The 16903-nt window shown below is 44.5% G+C and overlaps 1 protein-coding gene across 5 annotated transcripts in view; it reads left to right on the plus strand.

The window, feature by feature from the left end:
• Positions 1-16199, plus strand: part of ESF1 (ESF1 nucleolar pre-rRNA processing protein homolog) — an 82519-nt gene extending 66320 nt beyond the window's left edge. For 4 of the 5 annotated variants that reach the window (XM_069768764.1, XM_069768765.1, XM_069768766.1 and 1 more), the window contains 4 exons: positions 3575-3665; positions 6182-6264; positions 9784-9930; positions 14856-15297. In XM_069768764.1, the coding sequence (XP_069624865.1) occupies positions 3575-3665; positions 6182-6264; positions 9784-9930; positions 14856-15164 (630 nt within the window). In that variant the 3' untranslated portion in view covers positions 15165-15297. Of the gene's footprint in view, positions 1-3574; positions 3666-6181; positions 6265-9783; positions 9931-14855 lie in introns of all 5 variants that reach the window. The other variant, XM_069768763.1, reaches the window with a different exon arrangement.
• The last annotated feature ends 704 nt before the right edge of the window (positions 16200-16903 follow it).

The following is a 16903-nucleotide window of genomic DNA, read 5'->3' on the forward strand; positions in this document are numbered from 1 at the left end:
GCGTTCCGGTCCGGGGCCTCCTATCTTCCACAGATGACGTCCTCTTCTTGTCTTCACGCTGCGGCTCCGACGCATGCGTACTTTGTCTGCACTGTTGAGAAAGGTCAGAGAGGCCCCGCGCACTGCAGTGCTTTGCTCTGCCTTCAACAGGGCAGACAAAATATGCCTGCGCCAGAGCCGCAGCGTGAAGACAAGAAGAGGACGTCATCCTATGAAGATAGGAGGCCCTGGACCGCAACGCCCATCGTACCGGGACCGCCCCTGGGTGAGTATAGTCTAACCTCTTTTTCTCATCTTTCAGGATACATCGGGGGCTTATCTACAGCATTCCAGAATGCTGTAGATAAGCCCCTGATGCTGGTGGGCTTAGTTCACCTTCGATTTTGGGGGTTACAGGTTCCCTTTAATTTCAATACCAACCCTTTAACAAGCCTAGAAACAAACAGCAGTTGGGAAAAATGTAATCTGATGATGGAGAATTCAGATCTGTGCAAGGCAAGCTGTGTCCAAAATTCCTGAACCAACAAAGCACCTGTAGTGTATTTCTAGGCACATAAATTAATGTTTGTCCCATCTTAAAGGGGTTCTGTGGGCTTCTAATCTTGATGTTTTGGCTAGGTCATCCATATGAGGTCAGTGGAGGCACCAATCAGCTGCCTTCTCTTCTGCCACTGGTTAGCTGTAAGCTCTTTACTCTGACTAGTGGCCAGTGCCAGGTACTGCAGCGCAGTTCCTATTGAAGAGATTAGGTCTGATCAGCAGTACCGGCATCTTCCTCTGCGCAGTGTATGGAGCTGCGGTGTTTAGCTTTGTACATTGCTTACATTCAGCTGGTTGGTGGGGCGGGGTGCTTGTGTTGGACCCCCACTTAAACCTCATAGAGACTAATTAGGTGCATGCACCACTTACCGGACATCATGTTGGGCATCCTTGTCATGCCGATCGCACAACATTGCTTTTCTACCCTTATAATCAGAAGCAGGATATGGAAGCAGGGCCCATACAGCTATCTCTACTTAATAATAAAAAGTTAGGACCATCAGAACTCTAAGAGGAAAAAAATGTATAATGCAAAAATTTCCTCCAAATTTCCTCTGGTTCTCCTCGTGCTGAGTCTTATGTGCTTGTATTTCGGTGACCAGGGTGATGGTGAATATGAACAGACCGGCGTCTGGGAAATGCAGCACTTGTGTTGTGTAAGGGTTAACAGTACCTGGCACCTCCAGTCTTCTGAGCTTGTGTACATTTCTGCCACGTGTTTTCACGTCTGCCCGACCCTCTGCGTGCACATCAATCACAAACATATGTGACGGAGAGGAAAATAATCTGGTTACGGCTGTGGCCGCGCACCGGCTTTGATCTTTCGGAATGTTGGAGAGGCCTCCGAAAAAAAGGCTCATTTGTGTCTGTGAATATATGGTAAGATCTGGGGACGCTGCTGCTCGGACCCAGGAATAGGAGAACCTGGAGGCTTCCGGACCGTACAAGGACTTCTTGTCTTATCTATTTTCCCTCGTGCCTACAAGACGCTATAGAATTGTGTTGCCCAAACCCGTGCGGTAATCCGGAAATGTTCTTGGAGTACGTGCCCCGCAGTCAGTTCCATTTGTTTCATCTTTGATAATGAGAGGGTAACTCCTAGCGGCGCGTCACAAAAACAGCAATTACATAGCACTGGTCGCTGATTTCTTATGAGTCGTTAGTTGGGATATCATATTTAGACCCATGCATCTTTAACCCTTTCCCCACTTACAATGTAATAGTCCTCTGTCGGTTGCTGATGTAAGGAGTGGGCTCAGAAGCAACACAGTGGTGCTGGCTGTGTTATACAGATGACATCTGCCATTAACAGCAGTGTCCAGATCGAATCGCTGCTGTTTTAACTCCTAAAATGCCAAGGTCAATCTCCAACAGCAGCATTTAAGTAGCGTAATCCTGCCCAGACATCTGTATGGAGGCCCGTGAATTTCCCCACCTACTCCCACTCAACGTGATCACAGGGTGCCAATGCCTTACCATGGCACTAAGGGGTCTGTTGAAGGTCCCACCGCGGCCATCTTGGAACTTTTGTGAAGCCCAGGAGCAGTGTATAGAACAAGCAATCAAAAATCGCAGTGATAAGTCCCCTATAGAGATGTTAAAAAGAATTATAAAGTAAAAAAAAAAATACAAAAATTCATATCACCTCCTGTTTAAAAACAAAGAAGTTTAAGGAGTAACCATCCTTTTTTAATTTTTATTTTGCAAATTAATAATACATGTGAAAAGTAGAAACTTTGTAATATATCTTATCAGAAAAGTCTGCTTTTTTCTTTTCCAAGACTGATCGATCATTAACAAAATTCTCAATTTCCAAATAAAGTCTGTATTAGGGTACTTTCACACTAGCGTTTTTTTAAATCTGTCACAATGCGTCGTTTTGCAGAAAAAACGCATCCTGCAAAAGTGCTTGCAGGATGCGTTTTTTCCCCATACACTTCTATTGACGACGCATTTGCGACAGGATTTGCACACTTCGCATCCGTCTTGCGACGAATGCGTCGTGCTTTGGCGGACCGTCGGGAGAAAAAAACCCTACATTTAACGTTTTTTTTCTCCCGACGGACCGCTTTTTCCGACCGCGCATGCGCGGCCGGAACTCCGCCCCCACCTCCCCGCACCTTACAATGGGGCAGCGGATGCGCCGGAAAAATGCATCCGCTGCCTCCATTGTGCAATGCAGCAAACGCTAGCGTCGGAATCTCTCCCCGACGCATTGCGACGGGGAGATTCCGACGCTAGTGTGAAAGAAGCCTTAGTGAAGTGAGATAGGAGATGACAGTTGGTGCTGATAAGATTCTATGTAGATGTAGGGAGGAGCTAGAGGTAGAGCTCCTCCCTCCACTTCCATCTCCATAGAATCTCATCAGCACCAACTGTCTTCGCTTATCTCAGTAATGTAATAATGTGTCTTCACTGAATTTTACCAGGAAATTGAGAATTCTGAAAAAGACTGATCAGTCCAGGAAGATAAAGGAGCAGATCTCTCTGATAAGATATATTACAAAGTTTCATATTTTCATGTGCTCTATTGATTTATGAAGAGAAATGAAACCAGCGGTTACTCTTTAAATAATAAACAGATTTGGTTTTACCGCATCTGCAAAAAGTCCAATCTATTAAAATATAAAATGAATCAGCCTGTACAGTAATAATAATCAAAACTCCAGGATCTCTGTTTATTTGGCCACTGCACCTCTCATGTAAAAATGCATTAAAAGGCAATCAGAACATCGTATGTACCCCAAAAATAGAGCCGATAGAAACGACCGCTCGCCATGCCACAAACAAGTCCTCACACCGCTCCATTGGCAGAAAAACAAAGTTACGACTTACAGAAAATCACAAACCACTTTATTTTCCCAGCATTTTGTAAAATATTATATTAATTTTACTTATTAATTTTACATTTGAAATACTACAAATAGAGTTTAAAGGTTTTCTATTTTGTATATTTGTTTGGGAATTACGATTGTGATTTATAAGGGATCTAGAACTAAATTTGGTTCAATTCTTCTTTAATTGCATTTTTCAGGAAAGTGTAGAGGAATCTGACGAGGAGGATGACGTCCCATCCGATGTGAATATCAATGACCCATTCTTCTCCGAGGAGCTGAAGAAGCCAGGTAATCTAATATATGAAAGCGCAATGTGGCTTAGGCCCTGTTCACACCAACAGTCTGCGAAGGTTTCTGTGAATACACGTGAGATGATGAATAGTGATAAGTGATCATACTCGGAGAAGGTTATCAGAGTGTCTTCTTCGGGCTCGCATAGTATGCTCGCGTCCTCGCGTCTGTTCGACAGCCGCAACACCTGCAGGGATGGCCGACCAAACAGGAAATCCCTGCATGTGTTGCTGCTCTCGAACAGCCGCGGGGACACAGACATATTATTAGAGCACGACGAAGACACTCAGCACACGAGCATGTCATGTAATAACGACGTTTGTTGCGATACATTAAAGCAGATTTGATACATCTGCCCTTGAAGAGGCCAAAATCTTAGGTGCCCGGATCCATTCCTCCTGATAGCTGCCCGGATCCATTCCTCCTGATAGCTGCCCGGATCCATTCCTCCTGATAGCTGCCCGGATCCATTCCTCCTGATAGCTGCCCGGATCCATTCCTCCTGATAGCTGCCCGGATCCATTCCTCCTGATAGCTGCCCGGATCCATTCCTCCTGATAGCTGCCCGGATCCATTCCTCCTGATAGCTGCCCGGATCCATTCCTCCTGATAGCTGCCCGGATCCATTCCTCCTGATAGCTGCCCGGATCCATTCCTCCTGATAGCTGCCCGCATCCATTCCTCCTGATAGCTGCCCGGATCCATTCCTCCTGATAGCTGCCCGCATCCATTCCTCCTGATAGCTGCCCGGATCCATTCCTCCTGATAGCTGCCCGCATCCATTCCTCCTGATAGCTAGCCGGATCCATTCCTCCTGATAGCTGCCCGGATCCATTCCTCCTGATAGCTGCCCGCATCCATTCCTCCTGATAGCTGCCCGGATCCATTCCTCCTGATAGCTGCCCGGATCCATTCCTCCTGATAGCTGCCCGCATCCATTCCTCCTGATAGCTGCCCGCATCCATTCCTCCTGATAGCTAGCCGGATCCATTCCTCCTGATAGCTGCCCGGATCCATTCCTCCTGATAGCTGCCCGGATCCATTCCTCCTGATAGCTGCCCGCATCCATTCCTCCTGATAGCTGCCCGCATCCATTCCTCCTGATAGCTAGCCGGATCCATTCCTCCTGATAGCTGCCCGGATCCATTCCTCCTGATAGCTGCCCGGATCCATTCCTCCTGATAGCTGCCCGCATCCATTCCTCCTGATAGCTGCCCGCATCCATTCCTCCTGATAGCTAGCCGGATCCATTCCTCCTGATAGCTGCCCGGATCCATTCCTCCTGATAGCTGCCCGGATCCATTCCTCCTGATAGCTGTCCGGATCCATTCCTCCTGATAGCTGCCCGGATCCATTCCTCCTGATAGCTGCCCGGATCCATTCCTCCTGATAGCTGCCCGGATCCATTCCTCCTGATAGCTGCCCGGATCCATTCCTCCTGATAGCTGCCCGGATCCATTCCTCCTGATAGCTGCCCGGATCCATTCCTCCTGATAGCTGCCCGGTTCCATTCCTCCTGATAGCTGCCCGGATCTATTCCTCCTGATAGCTGCCCGGATCCAATCCTCCTGATAGCTGCCCGGATCCATTCCTCCTGATAGCTGCCCGGATCCATTCCTCCTGATAGCTGCCCGGATCCATTCCTCCTGATAGCTGCCCGGATCCATTCCTCCTGATAGCTGCCCGGATCCATTCCTCCTGATAGCTGCCCTGATCCATTCCTCCTGATAGCTGCCCGGATCCATTCCTCCTGATAGCTGCCCGTATCCATTCCTCCTGATAGCTGCCCGGATCCATTCCTCCTGATAGCTGCCCGGATCCATTCCTCCTGATAGCTGCCCGGATCCATTCCTCCTGATAGCTGCCCGGATCCAATCCTCCTGATAGCTGCCCGGATCCATTCCTCCTGATAGCTGCCCGGATCCATTCCTCCTGATAGCTGCCCGGATCCATTCCTCCTGATAGCTGCCCGGATCCATTCCTCCTGATAGCTGCCCGGATCCATTCCTCCTGATAGCTGCCCGGATCCATTCCTCCTGATAGCTGCCCGGATCCATTCCTCCTGATAGCTGCCCGGATCCATTCCTCCTGATAGCTGCCCGGATCCAATCCTCCTGATAGCTGCCCGGATCCATTCCTCCTGATAGCTGCCCGGATCCATTCCTCCTGATAGCTGCCCGGATCCATTCCTCCTGATAGCTGCCCGGATCCATTCCTCCTGATAGCTGCCCGGATCCATTCCTCCTGATAGCTGCCCGGATCCATTCCTCCTGATAGCTAGCCAGATCCATTCCTCCTGATAGCTGCCCGGATCCATTCCTCCTGATAGCTGTCCGGATCCATTCCTCCTGATAGCTAGCCGGATCCATTCCTCCTGATAGCTGCCCGGATCCATTCCTCCTGATAGCTGCCCGGATCCATTCCTCCTGATAGCTGCATCCTATTTTCAGCAGAGATATAATCGCCTCCGTCTTCAGTAAAGTTGCACTTAACAGATTGTTTCGGCACTTCAGGTCTGCAAAATAAATCTGCCGGTGCCAAGACGCAAGAAGACCAAGAGTCCTCTATGGATGAAGAAGACAAAGAAAAGCGAGAGGTAAGGCTGAGAATTGGGCATCTTCATTGTGCCTTGACAATCCTAGACTGTGGCTGCCGGAGTTAGAGGAGGTCGTCTGTGCAGCCCGGTGGGTTACTATGATGTCATGGATCTGCAGTGGAAATTAGTGACGCTATCATTTAAAGGGGTTTCAGAAAGTTTCCTAACCTGGATACATTTCGTTGACATGAGCGTCAATCAGAGGAGCCTGTCAGTGTCTCATTGAAGACACGGGAACGCTCGGCTGGGACGTGCGCTGCTGCATACGGGGAAGACAGCTGTCAGCCATACGATCATGTGGCCTGGAGTCATCTCATGTGTATAAGGGCCATGGGTCAGTAGGGTTTTTAGGCCATGAATCTAAATGATTGCTTTTATTCACTGGCAACAAACAGATCTGAAGATTAAAATACGGAATCGAAACACAAAGCACAGAAGAAAATCAGAGAACTTTTTAGATGATGATTCAGTTGCACAGAACCAGAAACTTGAAATGAAAATGTTCCGCAAAATACATTTTAATTAAAACATCTAAGAATAAAAATAAGTTTTCATTCTTGTTACGTTTTTTTTTATTGTTTTTTTTACTCGCCTACCGCGGGTGCAGCACCGAGTCTCGGCCTATGCTCCAGATCTCTTTTATGGTCTGCAGCCTGACATCATATGGTTTGAGCTGCTAAGTGCACTGATTGCTTTCAGTTCTGACAATGTGACTTTTTTTTTTTTGTTTTATTAAATCACTTTTGCAATTGAGTTTCATTAGAAATTTGCACAACTTGGCTGTTCTGTGCTTTTTGTTTCCATGCACATTCAACTTTGATGTCATCTTTAGTCTTAAAACCACTGAAAGGAGCTTAGAAAAAGAAAGAAAAGATCTTTAACTGTTCCATCAGTACAAACTCACTGATGGATTCTCAGTTAACTCATTCTGCAGCCAGCAATAGAAAGTCCAACACACGGGCTATAGAAGGCAAACCGTGCAAAAAAGTTTTAATGAAACCCAAATGTTAAAATTATTTATTTTATTTTTTAGCCCCAAATTCCTACATTTAAGTAAAAAAAATGTTTAAAAGTGGGTAACTTTTTTAAAAAGGTTTTTAAAAAGAAACTATCAATTAATAGTCGTTTTATAATTTATAGGGGGTGCTATGTGCTGCTGATCTTTTGAAGTCTTCCTTGAATCGGTCAAAATACTGTACAATTTGAAGCGCGTAAATCACGTATATGGTGCCATGTCCGGGCTCAGTAGTAAGTCACTGGTTCCGTACAAAATGGGTGTGAGAATTATTGTACGGACCCACAGACTTACATTGATCCCATTAACATGGACACTTCAGAGCAGGGTTTTGATTGATTGATTGGTCGGGGTCTAAGGGACCTGGACCGTCATCCTTAAAATTTTAAATAGTGACAAGTATTACCACGTTGTTACATTTTAAAGGTTTACTGTGTTTTGTGACTCATTGTCAGCGATTCTCATCCTGCTTTGTACAGTCCGATGATTGTGCCTGTGCCCAATCAATTAACATTAATGATCTGTATGGAGGTAAACCAGTGGGAGCGAAACTCAAAGGAAAAAAACAAACAAACAATGGAAAGACCGAGAAATATTGCATTTTCTGGCTAGTTGCGGGAAAAATAGGGTTGCTGCGTAATGCTGGAAGAGTGAAATGAGATAAAAAAACCTTTTTTTTTTTTTCTCCCACTAAATGCCTGTGGACTGGCTGCCGGATCACAAAACCACCGCTCTGTGTAATGATACATTTCATGGTTTGTTTCAAACTGGTAAACAGATGACAGAGGATTTCTGTCCTCGCCTGGTGTATTTGGTCAGACGCCTCCGTGTGCACCGGCGGGAGTGTTTACACTGCATGCTAATGAAATTACCGAGCGGAGGAAGCGGTCGTGTTACCGACAGTGATCGTGGACGGAGCAGTTCTGCTGATTGCTCTAACACACATCACTAGATTACTGCTCGTTTTATCATATAGTCCTCAGCAGCGGCCCTGGGGCACGGTCAGTGAGAAGGGTTCGTTCAGTCAGTGGATCGCTCATTAATGACTGGAGGCTCGGGGGAAAGGCTTTATTCCGACATCAAAGCCTTACTCCACCATAGTATATTAATACCTACTGAATTCCCTCTGCCCTGCAGAGTGTAGACAGTCTAGCACCAGGCTGATTTCTTGTATATCGGGCTACTTGTACAGAAGTTCTATCTGCTGCACAATGCACTGCCTGTGGATAAGGCACATGCTTGTCTTGGATTCTACTTAGGTTAAAAGAAACAGAAGATCTCTTCTAATAGTTGAAAAATTCATTAGCTAGCATATTACGATATTGTGTAACCCCCTTTAGCCATAGAATCGAGGGGCCACAACACTAAACAGGTGCTGTAGTTTCCTTACAGTTTTTCATGCATGGTTGCTAAACAGAAGCAATACTGTGCGGGGAAGGGCGGCGCTGTGCTGGGAAGGGCGGGGGAAGTGCAGCTCTGTGCTGAGAAGGGCGGGGGAAGTTCGGCGCTGTGCTGGGAAGGGCGGGGGAAGTGCGGCACTGTGCTGGGAAGGGCGGGGGAAGTTCGGCGCTGTGCGTGGAAGGGCGGCGCTGTGCGTGGAAGGGCGGCGCTGTGCGTTGAAGGTCGGTGCTGTGCGTGGAAGGGCGGCGCTGTACTGGGAAGTGTGGCGCTGTACTGGGAAGTGTGGCGCTGTGCGGGGAAAGGCGGCGCTGTACTGGGAAGGGCGGCGCTGTCCGGGGAAGGGCGGCGCTATACTGGGAAGGGCGGCGCTGTTCGGGGAAGGGTGGCGCTGTCCGGGGAAGGGCGGCGCTATACTGGGAAGGGCGGTGCTGTTCGGGGAAGGGTGGCGCTGTGCGGGGAAGGGTGGTGCTGTACTGGGAAGGGCGGCACTGTGCGGGGAAGGGCGGCGCTGTCCGGGGAATGGCGGCGCTGTACTGGGAAGGGCGGCGCTATGCGGGGAAGGGTGGCGCTGTGCGGTGGAAGGGCAGTGCTGCGAGGGGAAGTGCGGCGCTGCGTGGGGAAGTGCGGCGCTGTTCGGGGAAGTGCGGCACGGTTCTATTATTCTATTCAGGGCTGAGTTTAAACCCTACCGATTCCAACATGGCATCCACATGTAGCCAGTGGAAAGGAGTATGATGTGGATTTTCTAATCCGAAGCATGACCATTTTGCAGCAGGTTTCACATTTTTCATGTACAGGTGTGAAGTCCATTTGCTCTAATAGTCTTTCTGGGATCACAGTATTGATGGCTTATCTTCGCTTCGTACCCGCAGCCCAATAAAGCCGCGGGTACAAAGAAGAGTGCAAGCTGCTGATCGGCCGGAGTACTGAGCATCGGACGCCACCAATTTGATATTGACGGTTTATAATAACAATTGGCAATAAATGTTGTGTTCCTGGAAAACCCCTTTGATTATTATGTCATAAACTGTTTATAAGTTTATAATGTGTTTTTTCCAATTGAAAACTGATCTGTGCCAACTTGTTGCTGATTGACCTTTTAGGCGGAAATGGCATTGCTCATGATGGATGATGTCGAGGACGACCGGAAGCATTTCAATTTTGATAAGATTGTAGAGCAGCACAACCTGAGTCGCAGCAAGATGAAGAAGTTGAAGAAGAAAGATAAACTTGAGGAGGACGACTTCCAGGTATGGGGTTTCTTTAGGTGACCAATCAAACTATGATGCTTTGTTTTTTGCAAGGTGCAGAACCCAGTCCTGACAAGGTAAAAGTTCTCACCACTTAGCCACCATTTTGCTCACATTTAAACATATATTAATCTACAAGCAGCCTATGAGTGACAGTTTTCTGAAAAAAAGACAAGCCCTTAAAATCATTAAGTCAATATTTTAGACAATCTAGTGACCGGGGTTGGCTACCCCAAAAATGCCAAGGTGGCTAAAGAGGAGGATTCCAAATGACGGCATTACGTTAAGGATTGGCTTTTTATTTGTACCCCTAATATTTTCTTTAGGCCGGGTTCACAAGAGCGTATATCATAGTCTAAATTATCCCCGTCTGATGGTGGGTCTCCCGACCAGAACTGACGGCCTCATATGTGTCCATGAAGCTGTAATTTGGGGTCGGGAGACCTAAGGTCAGTCCTGGAATTGGACTGTGAATCCAGTCGCGTGAACCCTTCTTTGAGGGTTTGTTTTCACATTCAACAAATTCAGTTATTAACATTTTATATTTTTGACTTTTTTTTACATTATTTGTCATTAATCTGCACTTTCCTGTTGGATTAAGTTGTATCTTTAGTTTTAGTGAAACTCCTTTATTTCTGTCTTTTTTCCTCCGTGTTTGATCATTGTTCAGAACTAAAGATCAGAGTTTGCGTTAGAATTGTCAGTGTTCTCCTGACGGGAGAGCGTTAGATGGCGGATATTACACACTCCGCCTGTGGTTGATGCCGGGGCCTAATACAGACATACTTCAATATCTTAAATAAAAGCCTTAGGCATCCAGAAAGTGAGCCGGTTAGAGTTTGGGGAGGATCCATCATCCATCCAGACCTTTTATTATAGCGGGGGAAATAAAACACACGGCTATTGTTGTCTAGTTTGGTTCTTTTCCTCCTGCCCACAAAGCACCATGTGTTTTCTTTGTAGCTGCTCTCAGACATAATTTTCCTAATTTTAGCAGAAATATAATAATGTTTTCCCCCCTCTTATGTTCTTTTCTTTTTTTTTTTCTTTTGAGATCGTATCAATGGTTTTTGCTGCTTCCAAAACTTCTTGGGGTCTCTTTGCAATAACCGTTTACATGCCTGTTTGTTTTGGCAATGGACGTTTAAATCCCATTCGCATTTGGCAGCGAATATTCTATTTTATCCTACTTCAATGGCACCTAGTGTATCTTTCTTCAGATGGGACTCCAATTCTAAGAGGGGTTCTCTACCATGGATAATCCCTCCTTGTTTGATAGATCCTGTTATAAAAGACTGATTGTAAATATTCAGCCTGAAGGAACTGGCAGTGATCAGCTGTAATCTTTGTGATCATATGGGAATCAGTGTAATATCCTTGCAGCGCCACCACAGGGAAAATGAAGTATTACACTGAGTCCATTCATATCAATGGTGGGATACCTATCTAAGGAAGGACACGACAGGTCCTCCAGAGTGACAGACACTCATTGTGATCCCTCTGGTCAAGAGATGAGGGTCCTGAACAGGTGATCCCCTCTATTTAATTATGATTTGCTTAAGGGTATTGAAAAATAGATTTAAAAAAAAAACAAAAACGGGACAATACCTTTAAGTGCCATTGTCAAAGTAAATTCCCTCAACAAACAGTTCAGATTTTCCTGTTTTATCTTCATGGTTTCTCATTCCGTTGCTAAGCGAGCGTCTAGTTACATTTTGAATTTCTCACCAAAGTTCACGCTTAGCAAACTGGTTAAAACAATATAAACTTTATTTATATCAATAACAGCATCAATAAAAACACATAAAATAATACATTATAAATAGGGGAGAGAAACGATCAAGTACAGGAAAAGACCGGCAGGTATGGCTGAAGAGGTGGCTAAATTAACATCTACTACAGCCCAGGGTAGTATTAATTAGTATCACAAACAAAGTGTATCACTAAACAAGCTCTAAACACATTGGGTAGTTGTATGTATATCTCACTAATCAATTAATCCAAACTGCAGACGGTAGCGGTCAAGCACCGTATAAATATAAAGTCACCCCTGGACGAAGCTTTCCTTAGAGAAACGCGCGTCGGGTGTGGTGGGTCTCTGGGTGCTGGCTTCTATTAGGTAAATATACCCCATGGTTACACATTAGTTTTCATAGTGATATGTTCCAGTACTGCAGGTGGGTGTGCTCCGCCACCTTGTTTACTTGTGACTTTATATATTAGTGTTTTTTTCCACATTATTATTATTATTACTACACTAGTGCAATTTATATTGATAACAGCTATTGCTGTTCTGTCTTCGGTGAGCTCCACCTAGTGGTGTCTGAAAAGTAGACTAAATATATAATCTAAGCAGGTTTCTCCATCCCATAGTTGAAACATATCAAGTCTCCACATGATAGGTAATAAGTGTCTGATCAGTTGGGGGTCCGACATCTGGGACCCTAATAATCATGGGAACGTGGGTAGTGTGTCCCTTGTGAATGGCGTCGCAGTCTAGCGTGCACTCAAGCTACTTCCGCAGTCTTGTAGACTTTGAATGGAGTGGCGATGCACATGAATGGCCACCAGTTCATTCCAAAGACCTGTTACTAAACAGAATATTTAAAGGGAAGCCATCGTCAGAAAGTGACCCGTTGTTGAAATCAGGTTTTTATGCTATTTTTTTACTAGTTTTTTTGCCATGTTTTTTTTTTTTTTACCTAATATTAGTCTGTGTTAAAAACAAAAAAAATAGATATAGGAGTTTTTTTAGATTGTAACTTCTTGTTGTTTCAGGAGACCACACATATACATATCTACACTGTTTATACCCCAAAACTAACTTTTGTATTGATGCATCAAATGATCGTGTGCAAGAAGGGGAGCAGGGTCAGCTGTGAAATCTGCTATTGGGTGGTGGATCCTGTTTTATCAGCTGTGCATGCAGGCGTAACCTGCCATTGTAATCTTGACTCTGATGATAACGAACCTGCTGAAAAGACTTTCAGAAAGTACAGGCAATATGAATCTAAAAAATACCCAGATTTAAATGATGGGCCATCTTCTGATGATAGAACATTCCAGTTGCTTAGAAATCCTCTTTCTCGGCAGCACATTGTCCTGTGTAAACAGAACGTGCTGCCAAGAACATTGACAACCTTTTTTGTACAGAACGATCGTATTACCAATTTTACTGTACGCATACGAAGTTCTGTCTGCTTGTCTGTTAATCAACCGCCGATCAGCTTTAATGTAACCAATCAGTTAAAGTCCACGCCTTGGCTCAGTAAATAGACATCATTATATACACTGTGTGCAGAATTATTAGGCAAGTTGTATTTTGATTACATGATACTTATTATACATGTTGTCCTACTCCAAGCTGTTCAAGCTTGAGAGCCAACTGCCAATTAAAGGGACACTGTCACCTGAATTTGGAGGGAACAATCTTCAGCCATGGAGGCGGGGTTTTTGGGTGTTTGAGTCACCCTTTCCTTACCCACTGGCTGCATGCTGGCTACAATATTGGATTGAAGTTCATTCTCTGTCCTCCGTAGTACATGCCTGCACAAGGCAATCTAGTAATACCATAATAATGTATGGAGGACTATATGACGCTCATAATAATGTATGGAGGACTATATGAGGCCCATAATAATGTATGGAGGACGATATTGGGCCCGGGTCTAAGGGATAACGTTTCTCCTTGTGGAGAGTGGCATACCAGTTCTGGCATGTCAAGGTAAGGAGGCTTATTAGCCGTGCAGTGCTCTTTTTGGGACATTGAATATTCAAATGAAGAGGCAATTTCCATATATTTTAGGTCCCTAATACTGGATGGAGAACTATGTGGAGCCCATATGTGGGGCCACAAAATACTGTCTGGAGGAATATGTGGGGTTCATTGTACTGTATGGAGGGCTATGTTGGGCCCATTATACTATTTGGCGGGCTATGTGGGGACCATTATACTATATGGAAGATTATTTGGGGCCTATTCTACTCTTAGCAGAACTATATGTGGCCGTTATACTGTTTGAAGGTCTATGTGGGGGTGCCATTATATTGTTTGGAGGGCTACGTGGGGCCATTATATTGTTTGGAGGGCTACGTGGGGCCATTATATTGTTTGGAGGGCTATGTGTTGGCCATTATACTGTATGCAAGCTATTATACAATGTGAACATTTTTGTGGGGTCTATCATACTGTGTAGAGCATTGTGTAGGGGCCAGTATGATGTTTGGAAGGCTGGGTGGGGGCCATTTTATTGTTTGGAGGGGTAGTACGGGCCATGATATAGTGTGGATAGTTGTTAGGGCCCATTACACTATACTGTATGCAGGTCGATCACAGTTGGAGCGTCATACCACATTGGAGTCACTATACTTTGCTGGGGGATGAAGTTACAGAAGGGTCATTATACCTTGTGTGTGGAGGGTACTGTGGAAGAATTCACTGTTGTGGGATAATTCTTTGTTTTGGCGGACACTATAGTTGTCATCATGCTTTATGGAAGCAATGAAAGGGCAATATAGTGGCTCCATAGAAGGAAAAATACTTTGTAAGGGTTGCATAGTTGTGAGATATGTTCTTCTGTGACCCCCTTATTATGGGGGCGGGTAGGCCCAATTAGAACTTCTGCTATGGGGCCCCATGATTTCTATGTACACCCCTGGATTTATTTTCCTCCCAAACAGAGTAAAAAAAAAAAGCAGATGAAAACCTAAATTATTCCAACAGAAAATGTAAACTCGTTAAGAAAAAACAGCCCTTACTCCGCTTTCAGTACAGCCTTTAAACGTATTTTTTAATAAATAATCTGTTTTGGACTATGACTCCGTAGGAAGCATTTTCTTGCTTGCAGGAATAACTGGGGCAATTATGTGCTAGAGATTGTCCTAAAAAATATTTATGCATATATCTATACTTTTTATACCTACAGATAAATGTTGAAGATTCAAGATTCCATGCGATGTACACATCACATTTATACAGTGTGGATCCCTCAGATCCCAACTTCAAGAAAACCAAAGCTATGGACAAAGTTTTGGAAGAAAAGGCACGAAGGAGAGAACAGGAGCAGAACAATTACACAGAGACAGTAAAAAGACAGCAGGAAAAACTGAAAGCTGGTGATGAAATGGGAACATCCGCTAAAAAAACTGTAGATCCCGCTCTGTCGGCACTGCTGAAATCCATAAAGAGCAAAACCCAGCAATTTCAAGCTTCTAAGAAGCAAAAAACAAAATAATTACTGTTTGACTGTGAGAGATGGATGTGTCATTCAACATCTCTGAGACTGAGGAGCCCCCTCACCACGGGGCTCTATGAAGAACAGAAAATCTTGTATATAACTCCTTAGAAGTAAATGATTTTACACTTCAGTGTGGATTTTGTGTGAATTAAATGAGGACATATGAGACGTTGGTTGATGGGAATTTTCTGGACTGCAATATTAATGGCTTTAACGTGAGCGAGCTACCAAAGAAATGACCATTAGTCCGGCTATCTCTCCTTGCTCCCCCATGCATAATAGATAGTGATGAGTGAGCATTCCCGCATAATGTGTTATCCAAAGATGCTCGTGTGCCAATAGAGTATCTTTGGCGTGCTCGAATACTATGTTTGAGTCCCCGCAGCTGCTTGTCTCGTGGCTATTGAACAGCCACAACACATGTAGGGATTTCCTGTTTTTAGGCAATCCCTACATGTGTTGTGACTGTCGACCAGCCACGAGACATGCAGCCGCGGGGACTCGAACATAGTATTCGAGCACACCGAGATACTCTATTGGCACACGAGCGTCTTTGGATAACACATTATGTGAGCACGCTCGCTCATCACTAATAATAACCACTTTGCTCAGCTGAGCATTCGTGTGCCCTCTATGAGAGCGCCGTTACCAGAATCTGGCAAATTTCCGCTGCCCTTATGTCCCCCGACAACTTCTAATGTCTATAGGAGCCTTTTAGGATAGGCCATCAATATCACATTGGTGGGAATCCAACTCATGGCAACCCTGCTCATCAGATGATTAGAAGAGCCTCATTGTTTGTATTTTGTGTAGTCCAAAATATATGAATCCTAAGGTCCTTTTTTGGCCTAAGCCTACCATAAAGGGTCCATGTGGGGGAAAAAGATGAATAATGAATTTCCCAAGTGTCTATGTAGACATCAGTTTCCTTGTTCTTGACTGCAATTCTAAAATAATGTGGTTTTCCAGCTAGAAAAAACTGCATTAATGTGATTGAGTAAAAATTAATTAAAGTACCGGTAATATACTGAATTGCTGATCCTGTGTTGAAACAAAACCCAAAGTGGAGCAATTAGACGCATTGAAACATATTTTCAAGATCACAAATGGCTTTAACCCCTTCACAACCAGAGGTATTTCCGCTTTTGCGTTTTCATTTTTTGCTCCCCTTCTTCCCAGAGCCATAACTTTTTTTATTTTTCGGTTAATATGGCCATATGAGGGTTTGTTTTTTGTGGGACGAGTTGTACTTTTGAATGACACCATTGGGTTTTAACATATCATGTACCATACTGGAAAGCATGAAAAAAATTCCAAGTGCAGCGAAATTGCAAAAAAAAGTGCAATTCCACAATTGTTTTTTTTTACCATTTTCACTAAATGCAAAAATAGACCTGCCTCCAGGTCATTATGAGTTCATAGACACCAAATATTTCTAGGTTCTTTTTTATTTAAGCGGTGATATTTTTTTTCCAGAATTTGGTTAAAATAATAAGGCACCATTTTCCGAAACCTGTAGCGTCTCCATTTTTTGGCATCTGGGGCTGCGTAAGGGCTTATGGAGCTGACGTTTTTATTGATACCATTTTGGTGTAAATACAATTTTTTGATCGCCCGTTATTGCATTTTATTGCAATCTAGCAGCAACCAAAAAAACGTAATTCTGTGTTTAATTATTTTCTCTTTACGCCGGTTTACGATCGGGTTAATTTTTTTATATTTGTAGATCGGGCAAT

Source organism: Ranitomeya imitator, chromosome 5 (genome assembly GCF_032444005.1).
Source record: "Ranitomeya imitator isolate aRanImi1 chromosome 5, aRanImi1.pri, whole genome shotgun sequence".
Classification (NCBI taxonomy): Eukaryota; Metazoa; Chordata; class Amphibia; order Anura; family Dendrobatidae; genus Ranitomeya; species Ranitomeya imitator.